Source organism: Equus przewalskii, chromosome 6 (assembly GCF_037783145.1).
Source record: "Equus przewalskii isolate Varuska chromosome 6, EquPr2, whole genome shotgun sequence".
In the NCBI taxonomy this organism is placed as follows: domain Eukaryota; kingdom Metazoa; phylum Chordata; class Mammalia; order Perissodactyla; family Equidae; genus Equus; species Equus przewalskii.
In genome coordinates, this window is record NC_091836.1 from 61,690,495 (window position 1) to 61,707,102 (window position 16,608).

At 39.7% G+C, this 16,608-nt stretch overlaps 1 protein-coding gene across 50 annotated transcripts in view; it reads left to right on the top strand.

The window, feature by feature from the left end:
• Positions 1-16,608, top strand: part of DLG2 (discs large MAGUK scaffold protein 2) — a 1,822,408-nt gene that overhangs the window by 1,566,156 nt on the left and 239,644 nt on the right. For 2 of the 50 annotated variants that reach the window (XM_070625700.1, XM_070625701.1), the window contains exon 1: positions 14,313-14,623. The exons of the other annotated variants lie outside the window; for them this stretch is intronic. In XM_070625700.1, coding sequence (XP_070481801.1) covers positions 14,536-14,623 — 88 coding nt within the window. In that variant the 5' untranslated portion in view covers positions 14,313-14,535. Of the gene's footprint in view, positions 1-14,312; positions 14,624-16,608 lie in introns of those variants that run through there. 50 annotated transcript variants of the gene reach the window in all.

Genomic DNA, 16,608 nt, shown 5'->3' on the forward strand with positions numbered 1-16,608 from the left:
TGTTAAAAGATAAACTGAGGCATATGAAAAGTTTTGAGTTTATTTGAGCAAAAATCAACTCTAATCAGACAGTGCCAAACCGGAAGTGGTTAGAAGCGCTTGGACAGGAGTGGGGGGGAGAGGCTGGGGGGGGAGACATACGGAGAAAGAGCAAAAACAAAGACAGGAGATTATTTGACTGGATAAAGCTAAAAGCCTCATTTGTGATTGGCTGTCCTTTGAGTTTTGGTTTTGTAATCTTGAAGCCTTTACAGGCAGGTTAAATTTTGGTTTTGTTTACGTAGGCTAGCACATTAGACCCACATCAATCTAAGGGACTTTTTGTTTAATTAATTTTAAAAAATATATAAAACTGCTCAAAGTCTACTGGTGTCAACATTTTACTAGTTTGAGACATAGAAACCTTGCCTCCCTTTATGTCCCTTTACCTTTCTTGTTTGTAATATGTGTCTTAAATATTTTCTTTACAGACATTGAGAACTACATTAAACACTGTTATAATTTTTCTTCGCATGTCAAACATAATTTAGAAAACTCAAGAGAAGGAAATTCTACTGTGTTTACACATAATTTTGTTCTGACCATGTTCAAGATTCCTTCTTTTATCATTATCTCCTGTTTAGAGAATTTTTTCTTTCTTTCTTTGAGGGTGGGTACACTCGACTTTTTCAGCCCCACCCTCTTTCTCTTTTTTGGGTACTCAGATGCCATGAATGTTAGATCTTTCGTATAGCCCCACATGTCCCTGAGGCTTCATTCATTTTCTTTTTTTCTTTAGTCTATCTTATCGCTATCATTCAGATTGGATAATTTCCATTGTTCCTTTTTCTGACGACTTTTTTGTGGTATGACTGACATACCAAAAGCTGTAGATAGTTAATGTATACAACTTGATGTAGATTTCTGTTGCTTTATCTTCAAGTTTACCTTGGAGATTATCTTCAAGTTACCTGTCTCTCCATTCTTTTGTTGAGCTCATCCACTGAGTTTTTTATTTCAGTCATTGTATTTCTTAGTTCTAAAATTTCCATTTAGTTTTTCTTTCTATCTTCTGCTACCTTGCTGAAACTTTCTATTTTTTCATTTGTTTCAAGTATATTTGGTAATTGCTCAATGAAACAGTGAAGCTCAATGAAGTTCAGTAGCTGTTTTAAATCCTGGTCAGAAAATCCTAGCTTCTGCATTATCTCAGTGTTAGTGCCTGTTATTTTCTTTTCTCATTTGTTTGAGATCTTCCTGGTTCTTGGTGAGCCAAACGATTTTCATTTGAAACCTGGACATTTGGGCTATTGTAAGACTCTGAATCTTATTGAAATCTTATGTTTCAGTAAGCTTCCTCTGAAACTGCTCTAGTAGGTGAAGGGAGGCCTTATTACTTCCAGGAGGGAGGGAAGTCTGGGTTCTCCACTTGGGCCTCCCAGAGGGTAAGGGTGGGAAGGGGCTTCTTGTTACTACTGGGTGGGAATGGGCGCTCAGGGTCTCCAGAGCTGTTACCACCCCAACAGGGAGTGATAGGGGTACTTCATTATTGCCTAGTGGGGGTGACACCGTGGTCTCCGTGACTCCATGATCTTCAATAAACCACTAGTGGGGATGAAAATCCTGGCTCCTCACTCAGCCTTTGTTGCTGATGGTGGTGATAGAGCTACAGGATTTTCTGTGGTGTTTGGCTGGACTGTAGGGCTGTTATTGTCTAAAAGTTTTGTTTTGCTAGGCTGCTCCTTTGCCAGTCCTTGGCTAGAGTGCAGGCTTTTGAGAGAGCCATACTTTTTTCTTTTTCCTTGTTCTTTTCGGCATTCCTCGTTTGCTGACTCCTCCAGCACACAGTCTGGAATATACAAGACAGTAAGAGAACCCAGGGAATTCAATGCTGTGGTGGGTCCCCAGGGGCCTAGTCAGTCTGCTGCTTTCTCTCTACCTTTCAGAGTCTTCTTATGTTTGCTTTATGTATAAGATCCATTGTTATTGTAATTTGAGGGAGGAATAGGAAAAAAATAAGTTTGCTCCATCTTCCTGGGGAGACCTCATTTTGATTTAAATTGCATTTCCCTAATGACTAATGAGGTTGAGGCTGAACTCTTTTCATATGTTTATTAGTTATTTGAATATCCTTGATTGTTTCTATTGAGTGATCTCTTTTGCCTTATTGATTTGTAGGAGTACTTTATATATTCTGGATCAGCTTTTTGTTGGTTATATGTTGCTATGGCTTGCCCTTTCACTCTCTTGGTGATATACATTAAGAAACAGAAATTCTTAATTTTAATACAATCAAATTTATCAATCTTTTCCTTTATGATCTATGGTTTTGTATCTTGTTCTGTAAATATCTGCCTATATTAACATCATGAAGCTATTATATTCTATAAACTTTATTGTTTTACCTTTCACATTTAGATCTACAATCCATTTGAAGTGGACTTTGTGAATGATTTGATTTAAGGCTCAAATTCATATTGTTCTCTATATATCTTGAATGCGCTTAATTTTCTTTTTAATTATCTGTATAGGGGAGGAAAACTATCTTTTCTTCTACCCTTCCAAGTTCTCAGATGGGGACCCTGTAACAAAAGACAGATTAACAAGAGAAAAGCATACAAGTTAATTTATTTATTTTATGTAACAGGAGAGCCTTCATAAGGAAATGAAGACCAGAATAAGGGGTTAAACCTGAGCACTTTTATGCTAGGTTTGATGAAAAATGGAAAGTTGTCCAAAGATGTGATATGGCAAAGGGTATGAGCTAAGTGTGGTAAATTGGGGGAAACTTAGCAAGACTTGTTCATTCACATTCTTCTTGGCATCTCTGTCTTTGGAGATAAAGATGCTCCTTTCCTCCAGGTGTAGGGAGGGCATCTCTCAATGAGGGTCTTGAGACCTCCTTTAGGGGAAGGTCAGAGAGTCTTCCTGCTCCTGCCATTGCCTGAACCCCTTCATTTGCTGTATGGCATATTTCTGATAACAACTTATCATCCTCAAAAAAGATAAGCAAAATTCCGATGCTTATTGAAAAATAAAAATGTGTGATTTATTATTAGGTTTAATCCCTCTTAAGTACTTTGAGCAATATATCCAGTGAATCTCTGTGTAGTACAACAGATTCTTATGGCGACTTTTCACTTTTTGCAAAATCTTGTAAAGGTTCTACAATTCAGATCCTCTTTCCTGGATCCATAGAAACCAATGGGGCACACTCTAGCCCTTCTGCTTTGAGAAATTCCCACTCTTTCCTCAAGTTTCCTCCTCTCCTTCAACAGAAGGGAGAGGCACTGACAGAAGGACTGAGTGAAAGCATCAGCAGCAATCCACATATTGAATATAGCAAGGCTTGATTTCTGAATTTTAAGAGACAAAGATAATATAAATAGAAGTGCTGCTATATTTTTCCTGACATGTGCACTACCTTGTCACTCCTTGGTCTGTGCTCACCCCCCAGCACTTTGGAGCTCACTGCTACAGACAGTGGGTAACTTTTAAAGGATTTTGAGCAGGATTTGTGTACTGAAAGTCCACCTTGATAGCAATGAGGAGGATGTATCAGAATAAATCAAGGAGGTTACTGTCATGGTCCAGTTGGGAGACAATGAGGATGCATTACAGTGAAGCTGGAGAAGTACTTAAGAGATGGGCTTGACAGGAAGTGGTAATTAGATATCATGCCAAGGCATTTGGGTGGATGGAGAATCTCTGAGCAAAGCAGATTTCAGAGGGATGAGGAAGGTGATGACCAACTTTAGTGATAGCTGATGACTTAGAATTCTGTCCGTTTTTGTACAGAGCACAGCTTCCCAGTCTGACTATATCTCCTGCTGCTTTGAGGCAAGAGGAAATTAAGACCAAATTCACATTATTTCAAAGCTTCTCTGCATAATGCATTTAGAAAAACATAGCCAAACCAGCTGGACTGTCCTAGACAGGTGCATTTCATGTGGACGAGAATGCCAGTTGCCCAAATATGACTAATATGTGCCTTGGGGAACAACCTCTGGGGTAAGCCTGCCCTCTTTTAAAATGTAACAACTAGGGAAAAAAATCTTGGCTTTGTACATCACACCACATCATCATCACATCATCTCCAGGCACCTAAATTGGTAAATGAATATGGACAGTAAGTAGTTTGCTAATGTGGGTTTTGGTAAGCATTGTAATGGTAGCTGGCTGGGGTAAAAGAGCAAAAGGATATAATTTGTGATGGTGTATGTTTAAACCCCCTGGAAAACACAGACCCTTTGGAATCTAAACTTGATGTGAACATCCTTTTCTCACAGAATGATCAGGAAAAAGAGAATTGGTATCATCACTAACCCTTTTTAATAAGCTACTCAATGCCATTCTCTTACTGCCTCTACTATCTCCCTCTGGGGTCCCTGAACATGGAGCTTGGAGCAGAGGAAATACAGCAAATGAGGACATACATGGAAGTGAAGAAGAAAAGAGGAATATTTTGTAGGAAAGCCTCACTAGAAGAATAAGAAAACATGGGAAAATTATAAGTCCAGAAGAATACCTAGAGAACCAGTTCAGTTCATCTAACCCTTTTAGAGACCTACTATGTGTCCAACACTACAACACAGAAGAGCTAGTTAGGACCAGTGGGTAGATGTTATAAAGAAGGAGATTTCAACTCAAATTAAAGAAGAATTGTCTCAACTATAGAATTGTTCTAAAACAAAAACAACTGTCCCATATTATAGTGAGGTCCCTATAACTTAAGTATGAAAACAAGATTGTTTCAGAGGAGACCATTATATTGAATGCAAGTTGATTAGTTGACCTATAGGTAACCATTTCAGGTAGAAGACTATCTGAGCATAATTTTCATTTAAAATAAGCTGCTATCAATAACCCTGCCTTCCATGGTTAAATAGTTGAGGTTTGAAATTCTAGCCTCTCCTTTTCTCCTACTCTCCTCTGCCCATGCCATCAACATAAAAAGTGAAATAAAAATGGAAGAGGCGCAGTGAGTTCCAGAGAGGGGAGAAGCTTCCCAGAGATAAGCCAGCTGGAGTCTTCAGAGGAGGATTGTGAAAAGTCAGGGGACAAAAGAGAAGGAAAGACCTCTCTGAGGTCCCTTGACTCATTATTTAATAAGTTGTTTTGACATATTTGAGAATACCCTTACCTAAAACACCCAGATCTTAAAAGTCACTGAATTTGGTTGCTAAAAATTTTCTATAAACAGTATTATTAAACAGTCTGCTTTATAAATTAAATGGCTGCCCTCTTGATTCCCTTGGCTCCAGAAATAACAACAGCAAGAATTTATTGAGAACTCACCAAGTGCTAGGCACAGTTTAAATGCTTTAAATAGTTTAATGTACATAATTCTCATAACAACTCTATGAAGTCTTGCTAAGGACTAAATTGTGTCCCCCCAAAGTTCATATATTGAAGCCTTAATCCCCAGTGAGATAGTATTTGAAGATGGGGCCTTTGGGAGAAAATTAGGTTTAGATGAGGTCATGAGGATGGGGCCCTCATGATGGAATTTGTGCCTTGATAGGATGAGACACCAGAGAGCTAACTCTTTCTCACACATGTACACACATACACAGACACACTGAGGAAAAGGAATATGAGCACACAGTGAGAAGACAGCTGTCTGCAAGCCAAAACGTGAGCTTCCACCAGGACCCAACCATACTAGTACCCTGATCTCAACACTTCTAGCCTCCAGATCTGTGAGAAAATAAATTTATGTTGTTTAAGCTGCCCAGTCTATGGTATTTTGTATGAGCCAATTAGTACAGGTCAGTACTATTATTATTCTCTTTTTGCATGAGGAAACTGAGGGATGGAGAGGTTAGATATCTTGCCCAAGACAGCACCGTAGTGACTGGAAGAACTGGGATTCAAATCCAGACAGTCTGCAAGCAGAGGCTTTGCTGTTTACCACAGTGATCTGTTGCCATCTCATAATGCATGTGTACTTACTTCCTTTACTGTGTTTCCCAAGTCATTTCACAAACCAGCTTAATCATTCTTCACAACACTATAATGTAGATAGAGCAGACATTACTGTGCTATTTTTAAAGGTGAGAAAATTGACAGATTAGGTGGAATGGCCGAGGAGAAATTTCCAGGGACCAAGAGAACCAAGAATAGATTAAAGATAACTAGCAATTTTCTGAACTGAGATTGCATGAACCTCATGAGATCATGTATATCCAACACCTAGAATAATGCCTGATATGAGGAGAGTACTCAATAAATCATCTAATGTTAGAGCAAGCCCTGATGGCCTAGTAGTTAAAGTTCAGTGCACTCCACTTTGTCGGCCTGGGTTCAGTTCCCAGGTGTGGAACACCACCACTCGTCTGTCAGTAGCCGTGCTGTGGTGGTGGCTCACATAGAAGAACTAGAAGGGCTTACAGCCAGAATATACCACTGTGTGCTGGGGCTTTGGGGAGGAGAAATTTGAAAAATGAAGAGGAAGACTGGCAACAGATGTTAGCTCAGGGTGAATATTTCCCAGCAAAAAAAAAGAGGGAGGGGGACTGATAAGAATCAGCTGTCTTGCTGAATACAGGGCAGGAACCAGAGATATCAGCTCTAAAAGCCATCATCTCTTAAAAGAAAAAATTATTGAATGTTAAATGAATGGATCAAAATATGGCTTGAGGGGCCGGCCCTGTAGCCAAGTGGTTAAGTTCGCACGCTCCACTTCGTCAGCTCAGGTTTTCGCTGGTTGGGATCCTGTGCATGGGCATGGCACCACTAGTCAGGCCATGTTGAGGTGGCGTCCCACATGCCACAACTAGAATGGACCCACAACTAAAAAGATACACAACTATGTGCTGGGGAGATTTGGAGAGAAAAAGAAAAAAAAGCAAAAAAAAAAAAAGGAAGATTGGCAACAGTTGTTAGCTGAGGTGCCAATCTTTAAAAAGAAAAATGTGGCTTGAAACCCCAAAGTCAAAAAGTATTGCTAAGTAGAACAATCTTTTATTCCTAATCATTATTAGGAACAATTCAATGAATGAATGAATGAATTATTATTATTAATTATGACATTAATATAATATTAGTTAATTAATATTAATTATTAATTCATCGTTTTATTAATTCATTCATTGTTTGCATTAATCATGCATTTGATAATTATCTAGAGTTGACTGTGGACCAAGCATACAGTTCTATTTTCTATCCTTTTCCAGTTGATGTTCCCTGAGACAGCACAGTTTGAAATATCTTGCCACTGAATATCTTGGTACTTGAAATGCATCCTAAGTAGAAAATATGTCTTTTAGATCCAAGAGAAAAGTATAGATCCAAGAATAATCAAAGCACGGTTTAAAAAAAATAGAATCAATCAATAGGAAAGTTCCTTTCTCAGCAAACCCTCTCATCTTTTTTTTGTCTAATTAATTGATTTCCTACCATTCCATCCAATTTTTCTTCATGAGAATTTGTATTTTCAGTAGGAAATTGTAGGAGTATGTGAAAAGTAATCCCATAAATAATTTATCTGATAAAAGAGTCATATTAATTTTATTCCAGCCCCATACATAAGAGGTAAAGAATCTTTCCCAGCATCACTGTAGCATCTGTTTTCTAAGTCTTCTTGTTCTAAGTCCCATTCTGAAGAGGCACAGCTTCCATGCCCTGATCTGTTTATTTGCTTTCATCCAAGCAGATATGGTTTTTGGGGCCCTACCGTGTGGCCTATCAGTTAATTACAAAATGAGATTTTGTACTCGTATTTTATTTCACCTAATAAAATGATGCTTATAGGTGGACTATTTTGCTTTTTGAGTTATGTAGATATCTTGGAGTTGTACCACCCACAGTGTCCCAAATTCTTCCATGCACAGGTGCTCAGTAAATTGAACACTGCCATCTATAGAGAAGTAATTAGCCAGCATCAGGTCGCACTGGAATCACTTTGCTGCTCTCTGATTTTCCCTTAAATTATTGTCTTCTCTGTACATCATGAGCTAAATAAAGCTATTCTTCAAGTTGAGATGCTTTTATTCTTTAGGGAAATACTTTAGTTTAACTGCCTGGAGAATAAACAGGCACTTTAGGGAGCAACCACATTTTCAAAAATAGGTAAAATAAAAACAGAGCAACAAATCATACAGTTGATTTCCGTTGCTAGGATGTTTCAGCCTCTCTATTTTTTTATTAACCCACGCTGTCTGAAGGGAGAAATAGGACCTTTGAGAGAACCATTGGAAACTATAAAGCCAAATGCCAGTCAAACAAATAAATAGCCAATCTTGCCAAGGAAAAAGTTTCCAAAATCTCTGTTTTGTACAAAAGACTTCCATGCTCCAAGCCATCTCTCAGAACAGGTGTGTAAAGTTGCCCTAATTTGATCAGTTCCTCTGGCTGATTAGAATATGTTAAGTGTTAGGAATAATAATAATTATAAAGGCAAACACTTATATAGTATTCTGTTCCCTTTTGAGGACGCCAAGAGACAGAAAACCTAAGTAATCTGGCTAAGAGCTCATGGCCAGGCAGTGTCAGAGCTGAGACTTGAACTTGGGCAGTTTGGCTCACATCTATGTTCTTGACGAACATACTGTGCTGGTCCTCATGTGAAACTCAAGATCTCAGTGGCATAGGCAGGAGTTATTAAAATAAAACTGTTTAGGGGTTGGCCCCATGGCCGCGTGGTTAAGTTCGCGCGCTCCACTTTGGCGGCCCAGGGTTTCACCGGTTCGGATCCTGGGCAAGGACATGGCGCCTCTCATCAGGCCATGCTGAGGTGGCGTCCCACATAGCACAACTAGAGGCATTCACAACTAGAATCTACAACTATGTACTAGGGGGTTTTGGGGAGAAGAAGAAGAAGAAAAAAAAGAAGATTGGCAACAGATATTAGCTCAGGTGCCAATCTTTAAAAAAATAAATAAATAAAATAAAATAAAACTGTTTAGGTTGAACCATATGGAAGTGCCAATGTTTAACAGTTTTTGACCTAATGAATCTGTAGTTTTATGTTGTTCAACCTAACAGTAAGTAAAACGAGTGAGGAAGCACCCATTCATGAGGCCTCTGCTCTGGGTCAGGCTCTGTGTTCTGGGCTGTAGCTGGAGTCAGAGTGAGTTGGTGGCAGAGACAGAGAATTTGGAGAGCTGAATTGTTGTCCAGGTACCTTTGCTCATCTCGATTAGTCAATTTACCATGCTGGACCTCAGTCTTTTCATCTGTAAAATGAGTGGATGTCAAACTTTTTAGACTTCAGTCCGCTTAGAAATGGTAAAACACCATTTGTCTCATTTACCCCAATCACTCACAACTTCCAGTGGCAAACAAACTTGCTGGTAACGAAGAATGTGACTGTAAAAACAAATCATGGGTGTGGGGAGGATTATATTTGCATATGCTTTAGCAATAGAGATATATTTACCCTTATTTAGGGATGATTTATCTTTAAGTGTGCATATGTCTTGAAGCCTAATTATAGGAGCATGTTAGGCCAAAATAAAGTTGATACAAATTATGTATTATTAAGAGTTAACAAAATTACTCATAACAAACAAAATTTAATAATGTTAAACCTAAATTAATTTTATAATTAAAAGCAATAATAGGAAATGACTAGCATGACCAAATCAAGAAAACATTGAGGATGCAGTGGCTTTTTAAAAAGCATCCTGCTCCCAAATTCTGGGATTTTCACCTCTCTACCTGTGCAGAAGAAGCTCTGTGACATAGCCAAACACCAGATGGCAGGTAGCCTTCTTGGAGCAATACCAAATTGAAGTCCTTAATAAACTCTGGTAATGCACTAATTTGAGTACCAAATTAAAATAATACTTAATAATTCACTCAGTAATTACTGGTCAGCAGCTCTCAGTTGCATTTGAAAATGAATACCTATAAAATTACAAATAATTTATCTAAAAAAGCCAAAGAAAGTAATTATGTGGCGTGATTGTGATACCCTCACCTTCTGTTCTTAACCCTCTCCAGTTGGCCAATGTTGATATAAAAACTTTTTTTGAAATGCAGCTCACAATAAGAAATATATTTACTTTAAAACTCAGGACACACATCCACAAAACCATCTCTCACATGGGTATAGTTTGAGCCATACACAAACGTGGCAGGACAAGCAAGTACATAGGGGCTAACACCTAGGCCAAATTCTGTGCACCCTGTGGGAAGCCCTGCATATGTGCGTGTGCGTGTGTGTATGACAAATGTGCATAAATATATTAATATATGTATGCGTAACAGGCACATACAATTAAAAAATTGAAATAAAAATTTCATGAAATAATACTCTATGTGCAATACACTCTGATATTTTCTATTTTTTTAAAGAAAAATATTGATCATAATCTACTAAATTGATTTCACAACGCTTTGTGGGTTGTGATTTGCAATTTGAAAAACGCTACTCAAAGAATGTTAATGTTGAGTTCATTATGACCTGCACAGATAGTATAGGAGCTTCCTCTGCTTTAGAGATCTGAATTGAGATCTTTCCCTCTTTGAAAACAAACAAACAAATAAAAGCACATTTGGAAGTGCTTTGGATGAATGGGTTTGAAGCTGTGGGTTACAGGAAAAGATGGCAGGGACAGGCAATAGTTAGCCTGGAGGAAAGAAGTGATGGCAGTGGAGGGGAGGAAGAAGCTGGGAGAGCAAGTGGCAGTCTGGCAGTGTTTGAGTAGCTACCAGGGTAACCAGATGTCAGAGGGACTAGGCATTTGTCTATGACCCCTAGGGATGGATATTCACTCAGTCAGCCTACTGAGCATTTACCGAGTATCAGCTACTTGCCAGTTTCTGTGCTAGAGACTGCGTATGGAAAAAATAATAGCAAATGCAGTCAGGTAACATTTATGCAAAGAAACTCTGCTTTTCCAATGATATGTCAGTTAAGCATGCCTGACGGCTAGCACAAATACATGGGGATATGAGCCACAGTGTTGAGACATGATGAATTTTGTTAAGTTCTGTTGAGTGGCTTTAGTGACTCATATAGCCCCTTGTTTACCAAGGCTGCCATTTGTTGTCAGTTTCTAAATATTTCTAAGCATTTACTTCTGGGCAGAGAGTGGTTCAGTCACGGAGAAGCAGACGCCATCAGAAGATGAGCTGCAAGCTTGCAAAACCCAGCCAAAACTTGTCCCAAGGCTGCCTCTCTCCCCAGATGAAACAGGAAACTATAAAACAGCTTCCATCTGAACTTTAAAGCAAACTTTTTAGAATTCCAGCTTCAGATATTTTTTTCCTGAGAAAAATCATTAAGCTTTCCTTTTATATTAGATTATTCAGTTTGCAGGAAAGCACGCATGATAGTGAATACATAAATCTTCTCAATTTCTCACTAAGTCTGAGTAATGCAGTTTGGTTTTACTGCCTTTGAGTTCTCACCAGTCTCTTCTAAGCTCCAAAATAAATCCATTAGGAGTTGTGAGCCCCATCATTTCACTGTATTGAAAATTCAGTGTTAAAGCTTATTTGGGGTGATTTGTAAGTTTATTTTCAATATGTTGGAGTTATAGAGAGACACACTTTGGTTCAATATAAAATAGATTTCCTAAGTGTACGAGCTACCTTGGTAGGTCATAAGTCCCCCAACTTGAGAGACATTCAAGAGTAGTCGAAGGTTGGGGGCAGCCCCATGGTCAAGTTTGCACGCTCAGCTTGGGTGGCCCAGGGTTTCACCAGTTCGATCCTGGGTGTGGACGTGGCACCTCTCATCAGGCCATGCTGAGGCGGCGTCCCATATAGCAAGCCAGAGGGACGTACTACTAGAATATATAACTATGTACTGAGGGACTTTGGGGAGGAGAAGAAGAAGAAAAAGAAGAAAAGAAGATTGGCAACAGATGTTAGCTTAGGTGCCAATCTTTAAAAGAAAAAAAAAAGAATAGTTGAAGGTCACCTAGCATGTGGTGGAAGTGAGGGGAGAGATGTTACACAAAATGACCCTTTAGCTACTTACCAACCTTGAGATTATATGTTTCAATTAAACAGTGACTTCACCAGCCCATGACTGGGTTCTTTTCCAGAAAAGAGCTTCCTGTACATGCCTTCTGGAATCACATCCCAGAATACAAAATGACTTTCTCATTAAATGAACGTGTTTTTAAAGAATCAGTTAGCTCTAAATTAATCAGTAAGTTCCATTTGGTCTCTTCTGACAACATTGCCACCACCCCGCAAAATCAAATTTTTAGTAATAACAAATTACTAACAATAACAATAATTACTAATAACAAATATCTAATAATAACAAAGTACTAACAACATCAATAATCGCTCTTAAATAGCTAATGTTTATTGACTATTGTGTGGCAAATGCTGGGCTAGGTGCTTTAAAGACACTAATTTAATGATAACCCTATCAGATGGTACAACTCTTACACTCATTTAACAGATAAGAAAACTGGGGCAGGAGATTTCATAACTCAGAAGGGCATTCGGACGAGGACAAACCAGAATGTGAAGCCAATGAGTATGCTAACTGCACATGATAAACTCATAACCCCTAGTCTAAATATAATGACTATTGTTTAGGTGTTTCTGACCCTTGCAAATTTAGTCATCTAAATTATTTGGGAATATCATATACATCATAGCTTAAATATGCAATCTTCAAATTTGAAATATGGTATCATAAATGTTCAACAATGGAGAAGTGGTTAAGTATTTTACAATAAATCTGATCAGTAAAGTTTTTAGGAATCATTAAAATACTCTTGACAAAGAGCTACTAAAACATAGGAAAATGTGTGCAGTTATAGCAAATGAAATAGTAAAGTGCAAATTTTTTGTGCAGTGTGATCTCAACTTTCTTAAAAAAAGAAAATCCATAGAGGGGCTGGCCTGGTGGCGTAGTGGTTAAGTTCACATGCTCCACTTCTGCAGCCCAGGTTCACACATTTAGATCAAGCAAAAAGAGCAAGCTCAGCAACAGAGGTTAGCTCAGGGCCAATCTTTCTCACCAGAAAAAAAAAAAAAAAGTTCATAGAAGAAAATGACCAAAATACTCACGATGATTAACCATGAGTGGTAATACATATTTTGTTCTAATATTTTTTCTTTAAAAAAATTCTTATTTCTTTTCCGCAATGAATTTGTATTGTTTCTACAATTAAAAAAAAAAAGTTTGTGGGGTTTTTTTTGGTGAGGAAGATTGACTCTGAGCTAACGTCTGTGGCAATCTTCCTCTGTTTCATGTGTGGGATGCTGCCACAGCATAGCTTGATGAGCGGTGTGTAGATCCGCGCCCAGAATCCAAAGCAGCGAACCCCAGGTCGCCAAAGTGGAGCACGCAAACTTAACCTCTTGGTCACAGGGCCAGCCCCCCGCTCTTTCTTCTTAAATGAAGACAAATTCAAATGGTCATATGTTCATCTGGCAGTGAATGACTCTATAGAGAAATGGGCAATTCGGCTTAACTGTAAAACATCCAATTCTAAGTGCATAAAGTCTGCTGATTCTACTTTGCCCAGAATGGGGTCTGAAGGCCTGGAAGCTCCACTGACCTGACTACTGCTGAGAGTTCTTACCAGCAGCACTGAGCAGGAGGAGGAGGTATTTTCCAGCTCACAGAGGAAGATGAAGACTGGTCGGGCTGGTTTGGAGGACTTAATGCAAAGTGATGTGGTTAGTCAATTTTGTCAAGTCCTTCTAAGCGTCAGCTGCCGCCAGGCCGCAGGGTGTCAGTGCCCAGCCTCGGGCATGGAGGAAGAGCAGTTCCTGTGTGACTAGGCATGATGAATCTGGCGGGGCTTGGGATGTTTCTTTTTCAGGGAGGCTTGGGCTGTCCCACATGGAGGTTGTTATTGTTGGACATATGCTTTTGGAAAACTCTGCCTACCTTTGTTGTTGATTCATTAATTGTCACTTAAGTGCCACATGACACTTCTGCCTCATAAGGTCCCCTTTCTCTTTTTTGCTTTGGATCTGAATGGAGGTATCCAGCATTAGACTTTGTATTTAGAGTTGTTTACAGAGTAACTTATAATACTACCCTTCATGGCATTGAGTGAATAAGGCTAAAGCGAAACTGCAGGACAAGTTGAGTCTCCTAACTTTGCCTGCTAAGCAGTTGATCTACAAGAAAGATATGCTTTCCAGACTTATGTACCTCTCTCCTGGTTTGAACTGTTCCTAACCTAGCACTGTCCAAATAATTTATTCAGAGATTTTCATGGTAGAGTACCCTGGAAGCTCCCTTCCTGGAAATTAGAATGATTGTTCCTGCATTGCAGAAGGAAAGGGCAAAATCCAGGGCAATGGTGTTCTACCAACCTTAATTTATTCCTGGGCAAGACAACTGTGTAATATTACTTTGCCATCACTAGTATACAGGCTCTGGAGTCCCCATGCAGTTCAGTTTTAAGTTAGTTAAAGTGGAGGAACCAGATGGGTTCCCAGGACTGAATCTATTTCGTGGAGGAGGAGTCTGTGATTCAGACTTAAGCCAAGGGTGTTGCCGGCATGACAGAGGCCATTACTGAAAGTAGCGTAGGGATGGCTCCTTGCCCCAGAGCTGTCAGATGTGTCCAGGGATTTATGCTGAATCTTTCGTGATTCATTAAAACCAGGACATCAGAAATGCTTCGCTGGGTCGTACCTGTGTTATCTTCAGCCAAACAAGGATCCAAAACATTACAGGGTGACATGAGAAATGCTGCAATAAGAGGTAGGTAGGAGGTGCTGTGGGGATAGCAGGGTGGTCGTGAACTCAGTCTGTGAAGTTCAGAAGGATTCCCGGAGGCAGCACTGTTTGAGTGTGTTTTAGAAGAATGAATGGAGTGAGTGAACAAAAAGGTAGAAAGAGCTGTCTGTGCAAAGTCACCACCTTCTCCAGGAAGAAGACAGTGAGAAAAGAGGCTGTCAGGAGAGCAAGTTTGTGAAAGACAATGTGCTTCACTAAGATCATAGGCTTTATGCTCAAGTTGATGAGGAGTCAGCAAAAGACAGATTTTAACAGAGGAGAGACAACATCAGGTGACCATTTTGGAAAGAGGTTTCTACCTGCTGGTGTGGCTAATGCATGAGGGAAGATGTGATTAGAGGGAGGCAACCAGTTTGGAGAAAGCCTCATTTATGCCAGTGACAGTGTCGACAAGGAGGGACATACAGACTAGAAAGACATGCCATTAACCAAGGACTTTATGCCCTCTAAAATCCGTGAGTTTGTCTGAAACCTTCTCAAAACAATAGTATGACTTTAGCTGTACAATGGTTCTGTGGTATTTGACATTTGTACTAAATTTTTAATTTTACTGAGCACTTTGTCTTGTTTGATCTCACTAAATATGCAGTTTAACAGATGAAAAAACTAAACGTAGGTGATTTGGCTAGTTGTCCAGCTGGATTCAGCTGAAGTGGAACTAGAACCAAGTCTCTAGACTCCCTGGTCTTGAGCTTTAAATTAAATCCCAAATCTGAGAGTCTTGGACCCCATGCTCCTCATCCTTTTTTCTGTTTTGCATGTAAAATACTAGAACTGGAAAGGGATTTTTTTGGTGAGGAAGACTGACACTGAACTAATATCAGTTGCCAATCTTCCTCTTTTTGCTTGAGGAAGATTGTCACTCTGCTATCATCTGTGGCAATCATCCTATATTTTGTATGTGGGCTGCCAACACAGCATGGCTTGATGAGCAGTGTGTAGGTCCACACTTGGGATCCGAACTGGCGAACCCCATGCTGCTGAAGCAGAGAGGAGAGCACAAATGCAACCACTACACCACCAGGCCAGCCCCCTGGAAAAAGTTTTGAATACAATAGGAAACAGGGAACTTTGGGAAAGGCACAAAGAAATCTTGGGAGCTTCTGGGGAGGAAGAGGTGGCCAGCAGACGAGCAAAGGGGAGCAAAGTGACAATGAGCATTCTAGGCCTTCTGTAGGTCCATGTTTTGTCATTCAGTCCAAAGGCATCTGGTTGTACTAGTTTCCCCTAAGTTTCTCTGTAAACCTCACCCCTGCACACCACATTAGCCCTGGGTAGTGGGGAGTCGAAGGTGGGGAGGGACCAACTGGTAATGGCTATGAATGGCAATTATGGTGGCCTCTACTTAGGACAGTCCCTGGGTCCCTCAAGTCTGTTCAGAGGATCCTGTGTGGCTTACTGATCAGCAGTATGCTCAAAATCTGTCCCCAGGCGATTTCAACCAGGGAATAAGATTTGCTGATCGTGTTAGGTAAGATTGTCTACGTTCAGGCTATGAAAATAAGCCTGTTCAGTTTGAAAGTGGAATCTCAATTTCAGTGAGCAGAGGACATGCAGAGTCTTGGTCCCTGCAAACCAGAATTTTTCTGTTGGAAATAGTAGAATCATTTTGCAATGGCGGGAGAGTCATTTTGCAATCTTCTGTCCATGTTGGTGATTGGGAAGAGGCAGAACAACTGTCTTAGACAAAATAGACATTGGTGGGCAGGAAGAGAGTTTTCATCTGCAGGGGCCATTACTATCTGTTTCTAGGAGCCAAAAGGGGCAATGGTTTCAGGATGCCTGGAGAAAGGGAGAAAGAGAAAGAGAGGATTCTTGATGAAAACTCCTCAATGCTCTGTTTTCTTTCAAGGCAGATATGATATCTCACAGCTGACTTGCCCTGTGATCAGCTCCCACTTGTGGCTGACTGACTTGGACATGGTGTTCAAAGAAGTGTGCTGAAGAGG